This window comes from Pseudophryne corroboree, chromosome 6 (genome assembly GCF_028390025.1).
Source record: "Pseudophryne corroboree isolate aPseCor3 chromosome 6, aPseCor3.hap2, whole genome shotgun sequence".
In the NCBI taxonomy this organism is placed as follows: domain Eukaryota; kingdom Metazoa; phylum Chordata; class Amphibia; order Anura; family Myobatrachidae; genus Pseudophryne; species Pseudophryne corroboree.
In genome coordinates, this window is record NC_086449.1 from 764090792 (window position 1) to 764111519 (window position 20728).

Below are 20728 nucleotides of genomic sequence, written 5' to 3' on the forward strand. Positions count from 1 at the left end.
GTGAATCTTAGTTTATCAAAATTGCGAACGAAAGATTATCAAAATTGCGAATAGACACCTCTTAGCAGTTTCTGAGTAGCTCCACACTTACTCGGCATCTGCGATCAGTTCAGTGCTTGTCGTTCCTGGTTTGACGTCACAAACACACCCAGCGTTCGCCCAGACACTCCTCCGTTTCTCCAGCCACTCCCGCGTTTTTCCCAGAAACGGTAGCGTTTTTCGCACACACCCATAAAACGGCCTGTTTCCGCCTAGAAACACCCACTTCCTGTCAATCACATTACGATCACCAGAACGAAGAAAAAACCTCGTAATGCCGTGAGTAAAAAACCTAACTGCATAGCAAATTTACTTGGCGCAGTCGCACTGCGGACATTGCGCATGCGCATTAGCGACTAATGGCTCCGTTGCGAAAAAAAAATAGCGAGCGAACAACTCGGAATGCCCAATTGCTATCAAAAACCCCCATAGTAAGAGGTGCTACCATGCTGAGACTTGTAGTTCCACACAGATAGAGAAAGTACAGTGCCGACGCACAATACCAAGCCCCGCTAGTCAAAATAATTATAATAAACTCTGCAATCTAATATAGAGCAAATAGAGGTTCTTGGTATACGATTGTCCCAAAAATACTAGCCCACCAATCAGCATCAAGCATCACGTCATCTCATCGCTCAGCGGCTTACCACATCCTGTAAATGGGTCCCGGGTCAGTAAAACCCTGTTAGGTACCTGACAAGAATTCCCGTGTGACAGGACGTGGGTCAACCTTTTTCCACTGAGCTAAATCCTGGGCTGCTGCGCAATAACCCGGGATTTTCAGATCCGTGGAAAAGGTGTACTGGCGACCTCGTCTCTGGTGGGTTCATAATACTAAGTTTAAACTCGGGGTGCAAAACCCCAACAAGCCGGCAAAAGCCAGCCACCCCAGGGCAGCACACTAGTGAAAAGCTGAGGTGTTAGTGAGTGTTAATAAGTAAGAAGCAAAAGTTATGTATTAAAAAGTGTTACACAGGTGAAAGTAGTTACTAAGGGCGGGATGTACTGTCACTGATCGCCGCCCCTTGCCACCTACCGCAGCGATGCTAATCGCATATGTACTAACATATGTGATTAACATCGCAATGCGGTATACGAGGCTTCCGCGATGTTGTCTGCAGGGTCAGCGTGGGTCTCCGTCACCTCCTAGACCCGGGAGGTATGCCGGGGTGGGGAGGTCATCGTGAGCGACGCAGGGCAGCAGCGGGATGTGGCGGCGGTAAGAAGCCCATTAGTGATACCCTCGGTGGCGAAAACCCGGCGGCCGGGGGTTAGTACATATGAAAATGCGGTAAAAACCCCCAAAACGGGGGTTTTACCGCATTGTCCCTTTAGTACATCCCGCCCTAAAATACTAAAGTCTAGTATTAGTAGAAAAAATATTAAAGAGTGTTAAAATGCTAAATTAAATGTTATAGTGTGCCACACCCAAGGCAACCCGGCCGCACCAATCTATGAGGAGCCGCGCCCCAAACTCCTAAAACTGACAAATTGTACAATTATTACCCTCATTGTGCCTTAAGTTTCAATATGCAGTCTGTGAGTACCAGAGACTATGGGGGTCATTCCAAGTTGATCGCTCACTAGCTAGTTTTAGCAGCCGTGCAAACGCTCTGCCGCCGCCCACTGGTTATTGTGCATTTTAGCTTAGCAGAAGTGCGAACGCTTGTGCAGCCGAGCTCTGCAAAAACAGTTTGTGCAGTTTCTGAGTAGCTCTGAACCTGCTCAGCACTTGAGATCACTTCAGCCTATTCGTGTCCAGATTTGATGTTATACACCCGCCCAGCGATCGCCCAGCCACGCCTGCGTTTTTTCAGACACGCCTGCATTTTTGCAAACACTCCCTGAAAACGGTCAGTTGACACCCAGAAACGCCCCCTTCCTGTCAATCTTCTTGCGGCCGTCAGTGCGACAGAAAACTTCGCTAGAACCTGTGCACAACCACAAAGGGCTTTGTACCCGTACGTCGCACGTGCGCATTGCGGTGCATATGCATGCGCAGAAATGCCGATTTTTAGCCTGATCGCTGCGCTGCAAACAACGGCAGCTAGTGATCAACTCGGAATGACCCCCTATGTTAGTTAAAAACATTCAGGCCAGGTGGGAGGAGTGTCACTCCAAGCTGAAGGAGTCCCAGCCTTCATATGTACTATGTACACTGAAGTACCTATTTCAATAATAAAAAAGTATTTCAATAATTTAAAAAAAAATAGCTTTTATCATTTTTTTTAAAGATTTTTTTATTTTATTACCCCCAAATCACCTTTGTTCTACTTGTTTTGCATTTTTCGTTTAATTACGTCATAATGAAATAAATTCAAAAACATTTTACATTATTTAACTTTTTTTTAAGATCTACAAATCAGCATTTTGACACCTTTTAAAAGTGTGCAGTACTTTCCTTATGCCCACTAACAGCCTTCTATATGGTCCTACTAATGATGCTGTCACTCTTTTGGGGTCCAGGAAGGTCTTCCCACTTTTTCATGCTCTTTTCCCAATTCGCCTTTTGGACAAAATTCGCACACATTCACTGCTAGTGGTGCAAACTGGCATTTCTAATTAAATTGTGTGAATCTCTGGTGCACGTATGAGGGCAAAGTGTGCGAGCGTAACTAAGTGAGTTTGCCTTCTGTAAACTCACGCCTAATTGAATTAGCCCCAACTGTACTAACCAAACAAACAAAGCATATCTGCATCACTGATTTACTAAAAACTGTGTGGATTACTGTGGAACTAATTGTAATGTGAAAAGAGGAGAATTGTCACAATAAGTGACGTGGTCTATGGGGATGATTAAGAGGCGATCGCTGCAACGGCAGCGATCGCAGTCTGAAGCCTATTGTGCTAAAAGTATCTCACTGGTGCGATTGCCTCTGACTGATTGACAGGCAGAGGCGGTCGCGGGATGGGAGGGGGTGTGCCAATAACGTTAGAACGTTGTCGGTGGGGCGCGGTCCGGACAACGCAGGCGTGTCCGGACCATTGCAGGGGTGGGCCGCGGCAGCTGCACAGGCAGGGGGCTGCTAGGCGGGTGCGAAAGCACCAAGGTACACCACTGCAGCTGCACGCGGAGATGTATACATCTATTAATCACCCATAAATGAGTGTGAATGGTTATGGTGCAAGCCCAGTTCTAAAAAATCTGCAAGACGTGTCTGCAGAACAGTAGCGGATCTTGCTACGGATATGCAGGATTTTTGCCCGGGGCGCTGCCTTACGTAAGGGTGCCGCCGCCATCCGGAGGGCGCCGCCGCCATAGCAAGATCCGCTACTGGTACCTCCGGTGCTTGGTAGATGCTGTGCAGTGCGGTGATGCCGTGCGGTGCGCAATGAAGTCATCGCGCACTGCACGGCATTGTGGGAGCGGCATATAGACACTAGGGGTTATGATTGACCTCTAGTGTCTATGTGGTGCTATGGGAGAGACGTAATGATGTCTCTCCCATAGATCAGATGAGGATTGCCGCCGGCAGCTGGAGATGGATGGCAGCAGCGTTCGGGAACCAGGAGCGGGGATGGCGAGTATTAATTAATTTTTTTTTGTAAGCGGCGCACCTCTACTGGGGGCACAAACGGGGGCACAACTCTACTGGGGGCACAAATGGGGGCACAACTCTATTGGGGGCACAAACGGGAGCACAACTCTACTGGGGGCACAAATGGGGGCACAACTCTACAGGGGGCATAACTGACCACGCCCTTTTATGAAGCCACGCCCTATTTTCACCCAGGGCGCCACAAGGGCTAGAATCGGCCCTGCCGCAGAACGAACGTTCAACTCTATATAAGCCCCACAGTATGTAGGTAATAAGTACATATTTTATTTTATTATATTATATAATATTATGAAATAACAGTTCTATAGAAGAAAATCTTTATTGTCAAAACAGTAAATTTCTCAGTCACTATTAGTAACTATCGCCAAAGAGATATATATTGTAATTAATTTATAACAGACTCTAAATATACTGTATATATATTTAAGTAAACATTTTAATTTGTCAGTATGGTATATAGATCCCAGATAAACAGTTTTTCTCCAGGTGTTAGTCTAATAAGCATCCGTTCTTCTTACCATCTCTTTATTGTCTGAAGAGCATGGAATCCTAGTTCTTTTAGTGCTCTCACTTGATTCGCTGTTTCCTTCTTTGTTGATACAAAGCGTATCTTTTACCATTACCCAAAAGTCATTTGAAATATAATAGTAGATAAAAGGGTCAATACAACTGTTAAATGACGTCAAAGACAGAGCCACAGTGTACCATATATAGAGTTGATTATGGCAATCCCAGTCTGTCTCCAAGTAATGAAGGATAAGTAAAATATTACTGGGTGTAAAGCACAGGATGAACATGAGGAGTACCAAAATGATTAGTCTTATCACGTGTCTATGAGATTCCCTGTTCGTTGCCAGAGTCACCAAAATTGGCACATACGAAAACAAAATGGCTACCAAAGGAATAACATATCCAACGATAAAAAGTACAATAAAATAGTTGGTGTACCATTCGTAGCCCTTGCAGTGTGGCCAGATTTCATGGCAGGTCGTAATACCTGGGCTGGTAAATGTTTTTGTCTGAGGCACAAACAGAAACATTGATACGCCGGCTATTACCACCAACCAAATTCCAATGGAAATAGCCGTAGAGCTTCTCCAACTCCTCACGCCTTTGGACCAAAAAGGATGAACCAAAGCAAAGTAACGGTCAACACTAATGACTGTGAGAAAGAAGACGGAGCAATACATGTTTCCATAGAACACAGCCGTGACAATCCGGCACAGAGCTTCACCAAAAATCCAGTTGTTCCCCAGGAAGTGGTAAGTAATCTTAAAGGGCAACGCCAACATAAATAGCAAGTCAGCGGCTGCCAGGTTCATTAGTAAGAGCGTGGACGGGATCTTCTTGGCTTTGAAAACGAGCACCCACAAAGCAATGCCATTGGCTGGAAGGCCCAAAATGAATACGATACTATAGAAGGATGGGACAATGGTGGTTGCCATGGTAGATTCCAGGTGTCCCCGAATGTCATCGTCTAGAATTGAAGAATTACAATTATCCAGGCGTGTGACTCTGCCTTTTTTCTTAGCAGCTGTAAGGAAGAGGTAACATTAATTCATTTTCATATACTTGAACATGTATTTGAAGACATCATTTTAAAAGAATAGAGTTACTTGTTTCATGTAAGCAGAACTCTTGGAAATGTTTCATATTCTAGATTTCTTGTCTAGCCTTTTCCAACAGAGAATCATAGAAATATCTGAGGTAAGTCTTTCATTGAAATTACTTATATGCAGACCATTTTTGGAGGGGCAGTTTTGATTATTTGCCACACGCAAAAAAGACATGGGGGGTAATTCCAAGTTGATCGCAGCAGGAATTTTGATAGCAGTTGGGCAAAACCATGTGCACTGCAGATGGGACAGATTTAGCATGTGCAGAGAGAGTTAGATTTGGGTGTGGTGTGTTCAATCTGCAATCTAAATTGCAGTGTAAAACTAAAGCAGCCAGTATTTACCCTGCACAGAAACAAAATAACCCACCCACAGCTAACTCTCTCTACACATGTTATATCTGCCTCCTCTGCAGTGCACTGCACATGGTTTTGCCCAACTGCTAAAAAAGTTCCTGCTGCGATCAACTCAGAATTACCCCCATGGTCTGACTGACTGCATGAGTGGAACAAACCAGGAGTGACCTTTGGTGGGAGAGGCCATTTTTTCCATCAAAATATTGGGAATATGACTCTACCTGTACATCATACTTACTGATTCCTGGTCTGCCCCTTTGCGAAGAGCCACCCAAGATTTGTTGTTCCGGTAGAGTAGACAAGCATGTTCCATGTACAGCCAGCAAGAGAGATACAGTATTTGGCCAGATGTATTAAACCTTTTAAAGGGGACTAGCTGTTATGGGCAACTTTTCCACCTTCCTCTTTAGGATAGTTGATACATCTCCCCCACAGTGAGGAGCAGCGTAACGCAAAGTTATGATAATAGAAGCCTGCAGAATAGTCACACTACTCTTTTGGACATGTGCAAAAATTAGATTTTGTTTTGCGGCGTGAGATTAAGGGAATAGCATAAAGGAGAGGGGGTGACATTTTCAGGGGTGTTTCTTGTGGATAGAGAAGGAAAAAAAGGGTGCTCCTCAATAAAGTGCAATATGTACGAATCAACGTTTGTCTTGCCAGTATTGATTATTTTGGGAACTTGTGAGTGTTACTGTACGCCATCCTGAGATAGCGTACAGTCCCCAATAGTGTTCACAAGCTTGCAGCAGTGGAATAATTTTCAGATTCCTCCCTGCTGTGTCTCCACTGCCTTTGGCTCTCAGCTTCACCTCTGCCCCTCCTTGGTACCAGCAGCCTGTAATGGAACACTAGCAGGCTAGAAGGAGAGTGAAGTAGAGACAGTGCTGGTGAATGGGAGAGGAGGTTGCAGGGACACTGTGGGTGACGGGAGAGAGGAAGCTGCGGGGACACTGTGGGTGATGGGAGAGAGGAGGCTACGGGGACACTGTGGGTGACGGAAGAGAGAAGGCTGCAGGCACACTGTGGGTGACGGGAGAAAAGAGGCTGCAGGGACACTGTGGGTGATGGGAGAGAGGAGGCTGCGGGGACACTGTGGGTGACGGGAGAGAGGAGGCTTCAGGGACACTGTGGGTGACAGGAGAAAGGAGGCTGCAGGGACACTGTGGGTGACGGGAGAAAGGAGTCTGCGTGGGCAGAGCCGGTCATAGGCATAGGCAAACTAGGCAATTGCCTAGGGCATTTGCTATGCCTATGGGCATCAGCAGCTTCTGCTGATTAAAATGATATGCAGCATGCCTATATTCTGTGTGTAGCATTTCATATGCAGATACAGCCACAGTCTCACACAGTATATAGGCATGCTGCATATAATTTTAATCAGCAGAAGCTGCTTGTGCATCCTAGCTACATAGCAATGCAAATAAGATGCATTTTAATATAAAAAAAGGTGCCCGACATTAGCATTGAGGCAAGATTTATGAGGACACATCTGTATCCAATCAGAGGCAGAGCTCACAGTGTTAGTGGCAGTGTGAGTGCTGTGTGCATGTGAGTGGGTTGGTTGTGCAGTAGTGTTCAGATTATGTGTAAGGAGCATTATGTGTGTCATGTAAAAATGCATTAATCATGTGCAACATATGTGTAGGGTGCACTATGTGTGTCATTTTGTGTATAAGGACATTAATAATGTGCGGCATATGTGTAACAGGGTACTACTGTATGTGTGTCATTATGTGTATAGGGGCACTAATAATGTGCAGCAAATGTGTAGGGGGCACTGTGTGTCATTATGTGTATAAGGGCATTAATAATGTGCGGCATATGTGTAAGGGACATTATGTGTAAAAGGGCATTAATAAAGGTTGTCATATTGTGTAAGGCGCATTATGTTTATAAGTACATTAATAATGTGTCTCATATGTGTAGGGGCATTACTGTGTGGAATGTGTGTAAATGCATTACTAATGTGTGGTATTATGTGTAAAAGGTGCTCTACTATGTGGCATTGCATATAGAAAGGGCATTACTGTGTCATCTAATGTGAATAAAGAGCAATAGGGTGTGATGTAATGTGAATCAGAAGCTGTACTGTGAGGAGTTACATTGATAAGGTAAAGTGATACTACTGTGGGATGTAATGTGAATTATGGACACTATCTCATGATCATATGTGAATAAAGTTGCAGTATTGTGTGGCGTAATTTGAATTGGGGTTACTATTGTGTGGCCATGCCCCTTGCCAGCAAAAACACACCCCTTTTTGGGCTGTGCGCCAAATGTGTGAACTGTTCCTATTTAAAATATAGGAGGTACAAACACCAAAATAAGGACTGTTATGGGTGAGGGGTAATGGTGCTGGGAAAGAGGAGCAAGGTCAGAGGTAGAACCAGCGGTGGTGATAGGGGGCACCAGCCAAAATCTTGCCTAGGGCATCATATTGGTTAGGGCCGGCTCTGTGCGTGGGCGCTGCAGGTGACAGGAGAGGGGGCTGCTCGGATACATTCCATGTAGTCTCCTCCATGCAGCTTTTCGGAAGTGATACATAAGGAAAGCAGAATGATGAATGGCAGTGATTTTTACTATAAACATGCGGCGAGTTAGATACATATTCCACGCTAGTCTTTTTTTTTTTATCTATCATCATGAATAGGCCCCTAAAAATATTGATAAATCAGTAGTAAAAACACAATTTCATACATGGTACATAAAATACACCTAAGAAGTGCAGATGTATCCTCATTCACCGAGCGGTTTTGTGCCACATGTGATGCTTGGCGCCACTTAGACGCTGCACCATGGGGAGTTATTTCTACTTTTTTCCTACATTTTGCATCTTTTACTCATGATAGCTACACACAATGGTGATCTCAGTGCACCCGGCACACCAGGCTAGCATTCTTGGTGCCCAGGAATTGGTGTACAATCACAGACCTAGCATAACTTTACATGGCGTCAGGCATGGTAACTCATATCGGAAATCTGTCTTCTGCCTGTTTACTCATATTACTGTAGACTGAGTCACAGAGAGAAGCTACAGGAAATGCCAGCAGTCAGGGCACACGTGCTTTGTACACTTGTCGCATTAGTGATGCAACTAAGATGAATATTATGAAAAGTCAGGATGGTTGTCGCGGCTAAGTCACAAAGTCCGATTGTACAAAGGTGTGTATGTGGACACATCTGTAGCAGCAGTTTCATAATTAACACTGGAGGTAATTCAGACCTGATTGCTGCTGTGCGTTTTCTCACAGCGGGCGATCAGGTCCAAACTGCGCAGACGTATGCACTGCAATGAGCAGGAGCCTCGCATGGGTACAAAGCGAGTCGCCGCTCAGCGATGGGTTTGTGCGACGGATCCGTTCGCATGGGCGATCACAAGGAGTTTGACAGGAAGAAGGCGTTTGTGGGTGGCCACTGACCGTTTTCAGGGAGTGGTTGGAAAAATGCAGGTGTGTCTGTGCGTTTGCAGGGAGGGTTCCTGATGTCAATTCCGGCCCCGGACAGGCTGATGTGATCGCAGCAGCTGAGTAAGTCCTGGGCTGCGCAGAGACTGCACAAAATCTGTTTGTACAGCTCTGCTACACATGCGATCGCACACTTACACAGCTAAAATACACTCCCCTGTAGGCGGCGACTATCTGATCGCAGCAGTGCAAAAATCGCTTGCTAGCGATCAGGTCTGAATTACCCCCACTCTGTGTCCATTGTGTAGATTGTATCTGTGAGAAACAGAGAATATACCGCTCCCCAGAATGGAGAAGTGGTAGTAATAGCAGAATGTAAGGTGAATAAAGTCCACAAAGTTACTCAGCCTCAGAATTATCAAACCACACACTTCCACTATAAACTAATAAAACAGATAATTATGGGGCAACAGACTACCGCACTGGGCTGATGCAGTTCTGAAGCTGCTTAATGAGTGCCGGTAAGTACTCATCCCAGGGGATCCATTCATCATAAGGACGACAGTAACCACTTCAGCATTTCTAATGTCTACACCAAATATGTCAACATGGTTCAAACTGTCATCAGAATGCCGACATGTTCACAATGTAGACATCTGAAGTGCTGTCAATCGGACAATGACGACTGTTAGAGCTAGGTGCTGTTTGGAGAGTTAGGGTTAGCCTGCGGGGGGAGGGGGGTTAGGGTTAGACTGCATGGGAGGGGGAGTGGCCTTATGGTTAGGCACTAAGGGGGGTTTAGAGTTAGGCAAAAGGTATGACACTGCTAGACCACCAGCAAACTTTTGTCAACAGTTCACCGTGTCGACATACAACATCCATATAGACATGACAGATGTCAACATAGTAACTGTCGACTAAGTGCTCAGCTTAATGCCAGACGTTACCAGGAGCAAAATGTACGGAACCATATTTACTGACTTTTTTGAATTTTCCTATCCTAGAGAAGCCGGGAGAGAAGCAGGTGGGCTGTGATGGGGGCGGGGCCGGCCTAGTTGCGTTATTAGGCTCCTCCTCTTTTGGTTTTTATGTCCCATTCTGCCCACTTGACTAGGAAGTGGGCTTGATGTGGGAGGGGTGCCTACTCTTCCAGGGGTGTGGTGGATAACCCGAAAGATCTGGAGTTCCCTGCAGGTTCCTGGAGAGTAGTCAACTATGACATGAACCAATGGCTGCAATAAATAAGTATTTTCCAACAAACTGAGATCCTCTCTCCTTCGTCAATGTTGTTTAGTGACGGAAGACAGGTTAACAAACACTTCATGAAAACAAAACATCTGTGTTTAGCCTGGGAAGTTTTCAGCAGATGCCTTAATTTGTAAGTAATGCATTGCTATTGTAACATCTATGCAAATACAAATAGCCTCAGGCTTAGGCGTATGTCTCAGAGGCCTATTATTATAATGTAATTTATAGGGTGACATAAGGTGTCCGCAGCACCATATAGTGATAAGAATACAGGGGGGATATTTATCAAAGTTGGAGAGAGATAAAGTACCAACCAATCAGCTACTAACTGCCATGTATGTGTTTGAAAAAAGAGTCACTGAATGTGCTAATTGGTTGATACTTTATCTTTGATAAATCTCCCCCACAATTACACAAGTACTGTATAGCATCAATACATGGAATTCCCATAAGCACAATGACAAAACCAAAGACAGTGAAAGCAGGGAGGAATAGTATCCGGTCTTTAGGTCGACAACACTTAGGTCGACACTCCATTAGGTCAACCACTATTGGTCGACATGCATTAGGTCAACATGGTCATTAGATCGACATGGCAAAGGCGGACACATGAAAAGGTCGACATGAGATTTTCACATTTTTTAACTTTTTCATACTTTACGATCCACATGGATGCAACAAAAAAAGGGGGATACCAAGAGTGGTGCTTGGGCGCGTTATGGGCTGTTGTTCTAATGCTGCTGCTAAACAACAGGATTAGTCAATCCTGATACCTGGACATGCATACAAAGAAAGAAATAATTAATAGCAGCGCTAAATTCAATGAATTAATAAAAAGTGAGATGGATTGAATGAAAACAGATTAAAATATTTAATAATAACTCTGATTAGTAACCAATAAAAAGTCAATATGACCACCGGCAGAATTAATGAACCAAAAATGTCCATTCCTTTTAAATAACTGGACACCAGTTTAGGCAGAATATATAGGCTTAGGAGCTGATTGCACAGTCCCATAGGAATATTACCGCTTCTTATGCTGCTGGAGGGAGAAATAACCCATAGAAGATCCTTCAATTGGGAGTTGGTAGCATGTTCTCAATCCTCACCAGTATGCGGAGCTTGGCTTGCGGGAAAGTCCTTGGTATTAATTCATTGAATTTAGGACGATCCACATGGACTACGATTGGGAATAGTAACCTGTGCCGAGCGCAGCGCACCTTGTCTGAAGTTCGCTCGCCATGCGAGGGGACGCGGTGCACTGATTGGGGTTCCCGGTCACTTTACGAAGAAAAAAACACCAACATTTTTATTTTAAAACTAATGACCATGTCGACCTATTTCATGTGTTGACCTAGTCACTGTCGACCCATAGTGGTTGACCTAATGACTGTCGACCTAGTTACTGTCACCCAACGATCCACACCTAGGGGAATAGAGGGTATGATAATGGGGCTCACTGCCTTGCTGTGTAAGTGATTGCCCCTTTAAAAAAATGTCCGTGTTCAGCCGACATCCCGCACGGCCGTCGATTCGGGCGCCATTACACCTGGCCCCTTATGTTAATATTGAAGTGTGACACTCTTTGACGTTCTGCGGGACCTAGTTTGAGAAACACCGCTGTATGTTATTCAATCAACATATCCTATTCCGCTGATTAATGCCAAAAAATTGTCATGTTTTATAGGTAATGTTAATGCTGCTTCGTTCTGTACCTGCCCCACTGTTATAGAATACTGTCAGTTTCCCTATTGCTGCAGATGACATTCGTTAAGTGCTTATCTTTTTTTAGTAGTATATGTTTATACTAGGTGCTTCATCGCGCCCTACGGGCGCTCTTCACACCGTCGCAAGGGGCTACGCCCCCTTAACCCTTGCATGCCTTTCTGGCGTTCAATATTTGTATTATATGGAGTATTACCTGCATTCCAATATTAGTATTTAAATATTGCACAATGAAAGGACGTGCGATGGTGAAGGAGGCGCAGCCCATTGCGACGGAGTGAACAGCACCTGCAGGGCACGATGTATAGAATGTAGCGGGTGCCGGGAGGACTGCGGATGGGGGAGGGTGTCTGTAGACGCTGCGGGTGGAGGGGGGGCGGATGCGGGGTGGGGGGGCCCGGATGGGGAAGGGTCGGGAGGTGCTTCGGGTGGGGGAGGGGCAGAGGAGTGGGGGCTGCAGATGGGGGAGGGGTCCGGAGGCACTGCAGGTGGGGGAGGGGCAGGGGTGCCATGGGTGGGGGAGGGGCAGGTGTGGGGTTGTTGCGGATGGGTGAAGGGTTCCAGAGGTGCTGTGGGATGGGAAGGGGCGGGGGTGCCGGGGGTGGGGTAGGGGGTCCGGAGGCGCCGCAGGTGGGGGAGGGGAAGGTGCGGGTTGTGCAGCGGATGGGGAAGGGGGTCTGGAGGCGCTGCAGGTGGCGGAGGGGCAGGTGCGGGGGTGCCGTGGGTGGGGGAGGGGTGGTCGAGGGGGGGGGGATCGCGGATGGAGGAGGGAGTCTGCAGATGCTGTGGGCGGAGGGGGGGCAGGTGTGGGGGGAGACATATATGGGTGGTGGATGGTGGAGGGGGTCTGGAGGTGCTGTGGATGGTGGAGGGGTGGGGGAGTGGGAGCCATGGTTGGTGTAGGGGGTGTGGAAGGGAAGGTGCGGAGGTGTGGTGCATTGGGGAGGGGTCTGGAGGCGCTGCGTGTACTGTACCTGCCAAAAAGGTAGTTGGAGGGTATGCAGTAATAGGGCCAGGACAGGGTGACAGGGTCAGAACAGGGGTGACGGGGCCAGGACAGAAATGACAGGGACAGGTTAGGGGTGACAGGGCCAGGGTAGGGGCAGCAGGACCAGGACAGGGGTGACAGGGCCAGGATAGGGGTGACAAGGCAAGCACAGGGGTAACAGGGCCAGGATAAGGGTGACCGGGCCAGGATAAGGGCGAAAGGGCCAGGATAAGGGTGACAGGGCAAGGGCAGGGGTGACAGGGCAAGGCCAGGGGTGACAGGGCAAGGCCAGGGGTGACAGGGACATGACAGAACACAGGGCACGGGAGAGATTGGTATTAGGGACAAAACAGTGGTGACAGACAGATGTGTCTTACCGGAGTCACTGCTGCTGGCTGCTGCTGTTCCACTCCAACCTGTTGGGATCTGCTGCTGGTGGAGACTTGGCATGGCTGACTCTCTCAGGCTGGAGTCCTGCTTCCTCTGCCCATCCACATCCCTCCCCCCCCCCACTCCTCAGTCACACCGCGGACCTCGCGCGGCTGCCGGGCACTGTGGTAAGGGGAGACTGGGAGTGACTGGTTAGCCCCCAGGAGACGCTGCGGCTGGAGGGAGGAGGAGGTCATAGCATGCACGCGGCGCAGACCTCGCGGCTGCCGGGCAATGTGGTAAAGGGAGACTGGGAGTGACTGATTAGCCCCCAGGAGACTCTGCGACTGGAGGGAGGAGGGGGTCGGTGCCTGCAAGCAGCGCGGACTTCTGCAGCGCTGCCCGCCAGCTAAAGTGTGAGAAGGACCTGGACGCACATCACTGCGGGCGGCAGCGCTGCAGCTAATGGTGGGGTTGCCGGGGGTGGAGATAACAGAGGCAGTACGGAACCTGCACAGCGGCAGATGCCCCACAAAACTGCAGCTAAGAAGTGTGGAGTGTGCCAGAAAGTGACGCTCCTCCGCGCCAGAGAGCCCCTGCTGAGTATGCTGATGTGGGGGGTCAAGTACACAGTGAGCCGGTGCCCGTCTGTCTGTACGGCATACCCCCTCACACACCCCCATACCTCCCAACTGTCACGATTTTCGCGGGACAGTCCCATTTTTTTGGGTCTGTCCCGCTGTCCCACCCGCGGGCCGCAGTGTCCCGCGGTGGGGGGAAGGGGGGGGGCAGTTGGGAAGCTCCTGTACTCGCTGTTCTGCTTAGCAGAGCAGCGGTGAACAGACGCTGTGCGCATGCGCACAGCATCTATTTAGTGGAGACAGAGGGAGAAGGGGCATCAGGGGGTACAGATTAAGGGGGGGTCCGGCAGCAGAGCCGGATTAAGGGGGGGCCTAGGGGCTATGTACCGCAGGCCCCACAGTTTTAGGGGCCCCCCCGGCTAGAGTAGCTCTGTCCCAGCTCTGAAGCTCCCCCGTCCTGCCAGCAACAGCAGCAGCATTGTGCTACAGTCTGCACACGCTGCTGCGTGTTGGCAAGTCTGTGGTGTTGCAGGGAGGCAGCAGCCTCCCTGCTTTCTTCTGCCTGTGCGGGTGTGTAGAGGGGAGCGACCACCCCCTCTGGATTTACCCCTAGCTGAGGGGCCAAAATCCCATTAAAAAAAAAAAACAGTTCCCGGATTTTGCATAAGGGGCGTAGCCACGCGTCCCGTGATTAGGCCACGCCCCCAAACCCACAGCAGGCACAGCAATGAGATAGGGACCCCCTGTCTCAAGTGCCCTGGGCCCCCCGGACTCATAATCCGTCCCTGGGGGCATGCCAGCAGCTCACAGAGCGCTGGGCATGCCCCCTCACTGGTGAAACCGGGAAGCCACGCCCCCTTTTCAGTGGCCACGCCCCCTTTTCGCCGAACGTGTCCCTCCTTCTGCCTGAAGAAAGCTGGGAGGTATGCACCCCTGCCTGTGCCATGCCCATACCATCTGCTTCTTTTCCTAGTCTCCTATAGATTTGCCCAGATCTGTGACTCATTTGACTAACTCCACCCAGTGTTGTGACTCCGCCCAGCATTAGCAAATGAGGCACAAAGTCACAGATCTGGGCTATTATATAGGAGATTATGGGCATTTATTATAGGCATAGCTAAATTATTTATCTTAAATATTTGAAATAGACGAGATGTTGTGCTAATGACCATTGTTAAAGTGAACAGTTTGTCCTTTAACACCTCTGGGAGCCTACAGACATAACTGCACATTAAACACTGTAAAATTCCATAAAAAGCCAGAATTCTCACAAACAAACAGCTAAGGGTTCATAAATCAACAGTAAAAAAAAAACTATGCAGTAATTTTGTCCAGGTCTGAATCTGACATCTGTAAAAGAAGGCAGAGATTCCTGACAGCATTAGCTGACAACCACTGACTCTTAGCTGACAACCACTGACTCATAAGCATATAGTAAAATGGGATGCTGAACCTCATCTTTTAGCCTTGCTGCGAATAAAGTATTCTTGGATTACAGTCACTGGGGCTAATGCACAGTTAAATCCCACCATCGATAGCCACCCATCAGTTACCGCCCAGGAATGCCCTTCGACACTGCATTGATCTCCATGCAATTCTGTTTTGCATCCTCTGGTGGTAACCGGATGGCCTTTCGGATGCTTGCACCATATGTTTTACTTGCATCCACCTCTGAATCACCCTCAGTGTGTGACTTTAGGTACAGTATGTACTGTTCACAAATGTGCTGCATTATATCACAAGGCTGCTTGTAAGTTTTAGCTGTGCCCTGTTTTTAACTGCTTGTTCCCCTTTTTGAAAGTAGCTGGAATGGTGAGATGGCACAGTGGTAAGCATGGCTGATTTTGGTATTTAGGTTTGATTCTATCCAGAAATCTATTGCAAAGCACACCAATATATGGGGTTGGGTATGATATGCTGACAGCCTTAATATTGAGGTTGACCGTGCTGACATTCATCATGTAGAGAGTGATGAAATGTTGACATGGCAGACTGTTGACATATCGCCTCTGTGTCTTACTTTCACCTGGCAGCTGGATCCCAGCGGTCATGTGACCATCACTAATCCTTAACCCTACCCTTAACCCTCCCTCTAGTGCTAAATCATAACCTCCACTCCTTCCGCAACCTAACCCTAATGTTGATATTCAGCTAATGCCAACATTTCACCTGTCGACATTCTGAAAATGTTAAAATGTCGATAGGCAATGTGTTGACATTTGCCAACATAATAACTAGCTTTTTTACTACATCAATAGGCATTTCTAAAATGGGTGCAAGGTGTGCGGTGTACACGGGCCCCTGTACACCCTGCACTATTATACTTACACCTCGGGAGTCCTGTGTGCCAAGTGAATTTCACATGCGTACTGGAGATGTCCCCGGGAACATGGCATGGAAGCCATGTTCCCGGAGACCTGCGCATGCACAGTAGGCTCTGGCATAATGCCAAAGTCCACTTGCTGCCAGAAAGGGGGCCCGCAATGAAGGCCGCACGCGGGCCCCTTCCTCTCTTAAAATTACCCTGACAACATCCCCAAAATATCCGAACCCCCCCGAACTTCACCTATTTTACACGGTTCCGAGGCAGCCTTGGATCTTCCCGCCTTGCTCGGATAACCCGAACGCGCCCGAACATCATCATCCCGCTGTCGGATTCTCGCGAGATTCGTATTTTATATAAAGAGCCTCGCGACGACGCCATTTTTACTCGTGCATTGGAGATTGAACGGAGAGGACGTGGCTGCGTTCTCTCCCCGAAAAGCTTCGTATCTGTGCTCAGTGAGCTGCAAATATCTGTGCTCAGTGTGCTGCAAATATCTGTGCTCAGTGTGCTGCAAATATCTACGTTCTCTCCCTGAAAACGCTCCATATCTGTGCTCAGTGTGCTGCAAATATCTGTGCTCAGTGTGCTGCATTGTGGGGGCCACCAGTATATAATTATAGTAGTACAGTACAGTCAGTAGCGGATCTTGCCACTGGCAAGCAGGACTTTTGCCTGGGGCGCCGCCTCCCGGAGAGCGCCGCACCAGGGCAAGATCCGCTGCTGCTGTGCCCCCTGCTGCCGCTGGCCGCTGTGAAGGGAAACTAGACGCGTACGCGTCTAGTTTCCCTTCGTGGAGAGGTCCTTTACTGTGCGGTGCGCGATGACGTCATCGCGCACCGCACAGCAAAGGTCCTCTCCATGAAGGGTACTAGACGCTACGCGTCTAGTTTCCCTTCGTGGAGAGGACCTTTGCTGTGCACGATGACGTCATCGCGCACCGCACATTTCAGCGCTACAGTAGTCTGTACAGGGGGCGTAAGTGACCACGCCCCTTGTACGAAGCCACCCCCACCGCCCTATTGGCACCCGGGGCGCACAGAGCCCCAGAACCGGCCCTGAGTACAGTAGGCCATTGCTGTATCTTGCAGCTCTGTGTCAAGTATACTATCCATATCTGTGCTGCATTATTGTGAGCAGTATATAGTAGGACAGTGCAGCATTTTGGTGACCAGCAGTATACATATAGTACAGTACAGTACAAGTAGGCCATTGCTGTATCTTGCAGCTCTGTGTCAAGTATACTATCCATATCTGTGCGGCATTATTGTGAGCAGTATATAGTAGGACAGTGCAGCATTGTGGTGACCAGTATACTACAGTACAATAGTCCAATGCTGTTCTCACTGCTCAGTGTCAGTTCTCCGTAGTATCATCAGTGCTCAGTAAAATCAGTGCTCAGTATAATCAGTGATTGATCAGTATAATCAGTTCTCAGTATAATCAGTGCGCTGTTAGACATGCGCCCATTTTCCGCCATTAGTGCATTGGGATTAGACAATTGATGAAGTTATTGTGTACCCGGTACAAAATCCTATCTAGATTCCCCTTCATTAGGCAGGCGATAGCGAGATTTTACCAATTAATATCAGTGATTTATAATTAATTATTAATTACAGTGATCTTGCCAAATGATTCCAGTGATTTTGTCATGTTCTTCCAGTGATTTGGACCAATAAAACCATTGATTAGAACGAATAATTCCTGTGCTTTTGTCATTTTCTCCCAGTGATTTGGACCAATAATACCATTGATTAGAACAAATAATTCCTGTGATATTGAGGTGTTTGTGTCGCTTAGCTTAGACATCCAGCGACCACAGTGCACCTCTTTTTCTCTTTTCTTTGCATCATGTGCTGTTTGGGGACTATTTTTTTAAGTGTCATCCTGTCTGACACTTCCGTATATGTCCAGTGGTACTGCCATTTGATATAATTCCCGACATTACTGCCATATAATTCCAGTGATTTTGTCATTTTCTTCCAGTGATTTGGACCAATAATACCATTGATTAGAACGAATAATTCCTGTGATTTTGAGGTGTTTGTGTCGCTTAGCTTAGCCGTCCAGCGACCACAGTGCACCTCTTTTTCTCTTTTCTTTGCATCATGTGCTGTTTGGGGCCAATTTTTTTAAGTTCCATCCTGTCTGACACTGCAGTGTCACTCCTAGATGGGCCAGGTGTTTGTGCCGCCCTCTTGGGTCGCTTAGCTTAGTCATCCAGCGACCTCGGTGCAAATTTTAGGACTAAAAATAGTATTGTGAGGTGTTCAGAATAGACTGGAAATGAGTGGAAATTCTGGTTATTGAGGTTAATAATACTATAGGATCAAAATTACCCCCAAATTCTATGATTTAAGCTGTTTTTGAGGGGGTTTTGAAAAACACCACCCGAATCCAAAACACACCCGAATCCGACAAAATATTTTCAGGGAGGTTTTGTCAAAACGCGTCCGAATCCAAAACACGGCCGCGGAACCGAATCCAAAACCAAAACACAAAACTCGAAAAATTTCCGGTGCACATCTCTACTATGAACTGCCATTATTTTAGTTTGGAGTAGAGGAGGGAAAGGGGGAACATGATAGAAACTTTCCAATATATTAGGGGTACAGGAGGGAAACATTCTTCAAAGGAAAAGAAGTATAAGAACAGGAGGACACATGCTAAAACTGGAGGGAGGGAGGTTAACTGGAAATTTGAGGAAAAATTACTTCTCAGAAGTGGTAGTGGACAAGTGGAACAGCCCACAATCAGAGGTGGTAGAGGCTAAGACTTTAGAGCAATTTAAACATGCTTGGGATAGGCATAAGGATATCCTTACAAACACCTAAAGAATAACTAGGTTTTGTGGTTATTATAAGGTTAAAAAAAGGGCAGACTAGATTGGCCAAGAGGTTCTAATCTGCCCTATGTTTCTATTGTAAACACACCCAGTATTTAGCTACAATATGAACCTTTCAATGTTTGTTTGGATGAAAACCAGTGCCAGTAATCACCTACAGCTGATACAGGATTCAACGTACGGTCCACACTATGGATAAGTGCACAGACAATTATGTTATTAGTTTTGAAAATAATTTCACTGATTTATTACTTGTTTCTGGAACAGTTTAAAACCAGCCCACAAGAAGAGGCGGCTGTACTGCGTACCCCTGAGTACCACCATAAACAACAGAGCAATGAGTCTTCCATATATGTACTAGGAGCAGACTGATAGAAACTGTGAGCACATAACGGGTTATCTATGAAAACATATACAATAATCTAGACGAAGAACGCTTGGAGAAGAGCTACATATGGTTTTTCTGCGCTAACATCTGCTTTAAATTCATGACCTCTTTATAGTTGAAGGTCAAAGAGATTCTTCTAAAATGTGTTTTGCATTTGCTGCTGTTCACAATAAGCCTGGCAAATGCATTAATGGTTGGGCAACATTTTTAAAAACGTGCAAGTTGAAGATTCAGAAAGAAGACATTTAAAGGACAGGGCACACAAACGAGTTGCTTTTACCTTTTGCGCAGGCAGCCTCGGAGAGGTCCAGGAGGCTACAGACAATGACAATAACACATAGCGCACGCAAAGACATTCCGAAATGCTGCAGTCTTGTATCTCTTTTCCTCCAGCTCCTTCGTCTCCTTCCACTCTTGCTCAATTGTTCTGTTTAACTAACGGAATACATCTATCACCAGACCTCTGAGGCTGCAGTGTCATCTGTTGCTTGCGTAAATGAAAGTTAAAATGTAAAATACCTCCCCTCACATCCTTTTTCCTTAATGGGTAGCAGTGCTACCATGCTGGTTGCCTTATTGTGTGGCTATGTATCTTACTATGTTTTGCTTATAGCAATAAAGTGCTGCAGACTACACATCCCCCCCTGCATATAATACTGTAAATTAAGAAAGCTAATTTATATATATATATATATATATTGGCACGTGACAGTATAGCATGTTTAAAATATATTATTATTGATCATGTACCAGCCAATTTGAGAGGGGGCAATACAGATGGGTCCACCGTTATCTTGAGTAGTTTTCTGTGCCTAGTCACAACATGATTTATTAGCATAAACCCTTCATCTATTGTTCTGTATACAATACAGAGAACAATACAGCAGGGGATTAAGTCATTACAGCAGGGGATTAAGTCATTACAGCAGGGGATTAAGTATGACTGGCCAGTCACAGTTAATCCTATTAATGGTCAAGATAAATGTGGACCCATCTGTAGATCTTTGCGGCTTTTGCAGAAAGAGTCAAAATGGATTCATGAACTTCAAACATTGTCTCCAAAGGGTCTCAATGAGACATTGGGGTTGCATTGTTTTTTATAGTCTAATTAGACGATGGTCCGTGTCAGAAGGCTTGATTGTGGAGTAATATTTTGTGTTGGACATTTTATGCTTATATTGCAATTTTTCAGGTTGGTCTATGCATGTTATGACTGTATCTGTGCCTGAGCTACATCTGTTTTTAATTTTATGTTATGTGTGTTTCTTTGTAATGTTATACTC

General features: G+C 46.7%; 1 protein-coding gene across 1 annotated transcript; it reads right to left on the minus strand.

Moving 5' to 3' along the window:
- Window positions 1-3947: 3947 nt before the first annotated feature.
- On the minus strand, window positions 3948-19922 carry LOC134935682 (proteinase-activated receptor 3-like). Its single transcript, XM_063930577.1, has 2 exons — window positions 19726-19922; window positions 3948-5133 (listed from the first exon to the last, which is right to left on the minus strand). The coding sequence occupies exons 1-2, from the start codon at window positions 19799-19801 to the stop codon at window positions 4094-4096; spliced, it is 1116 nt and encodes a 371-aa protein (XP_063786647.1). The 5' UTR covers window positions 19802-19922; the 3' UTR covers window positions 3948-4093.
- Window positions 19923-20728: the final 806 nt, after the last annotated feature.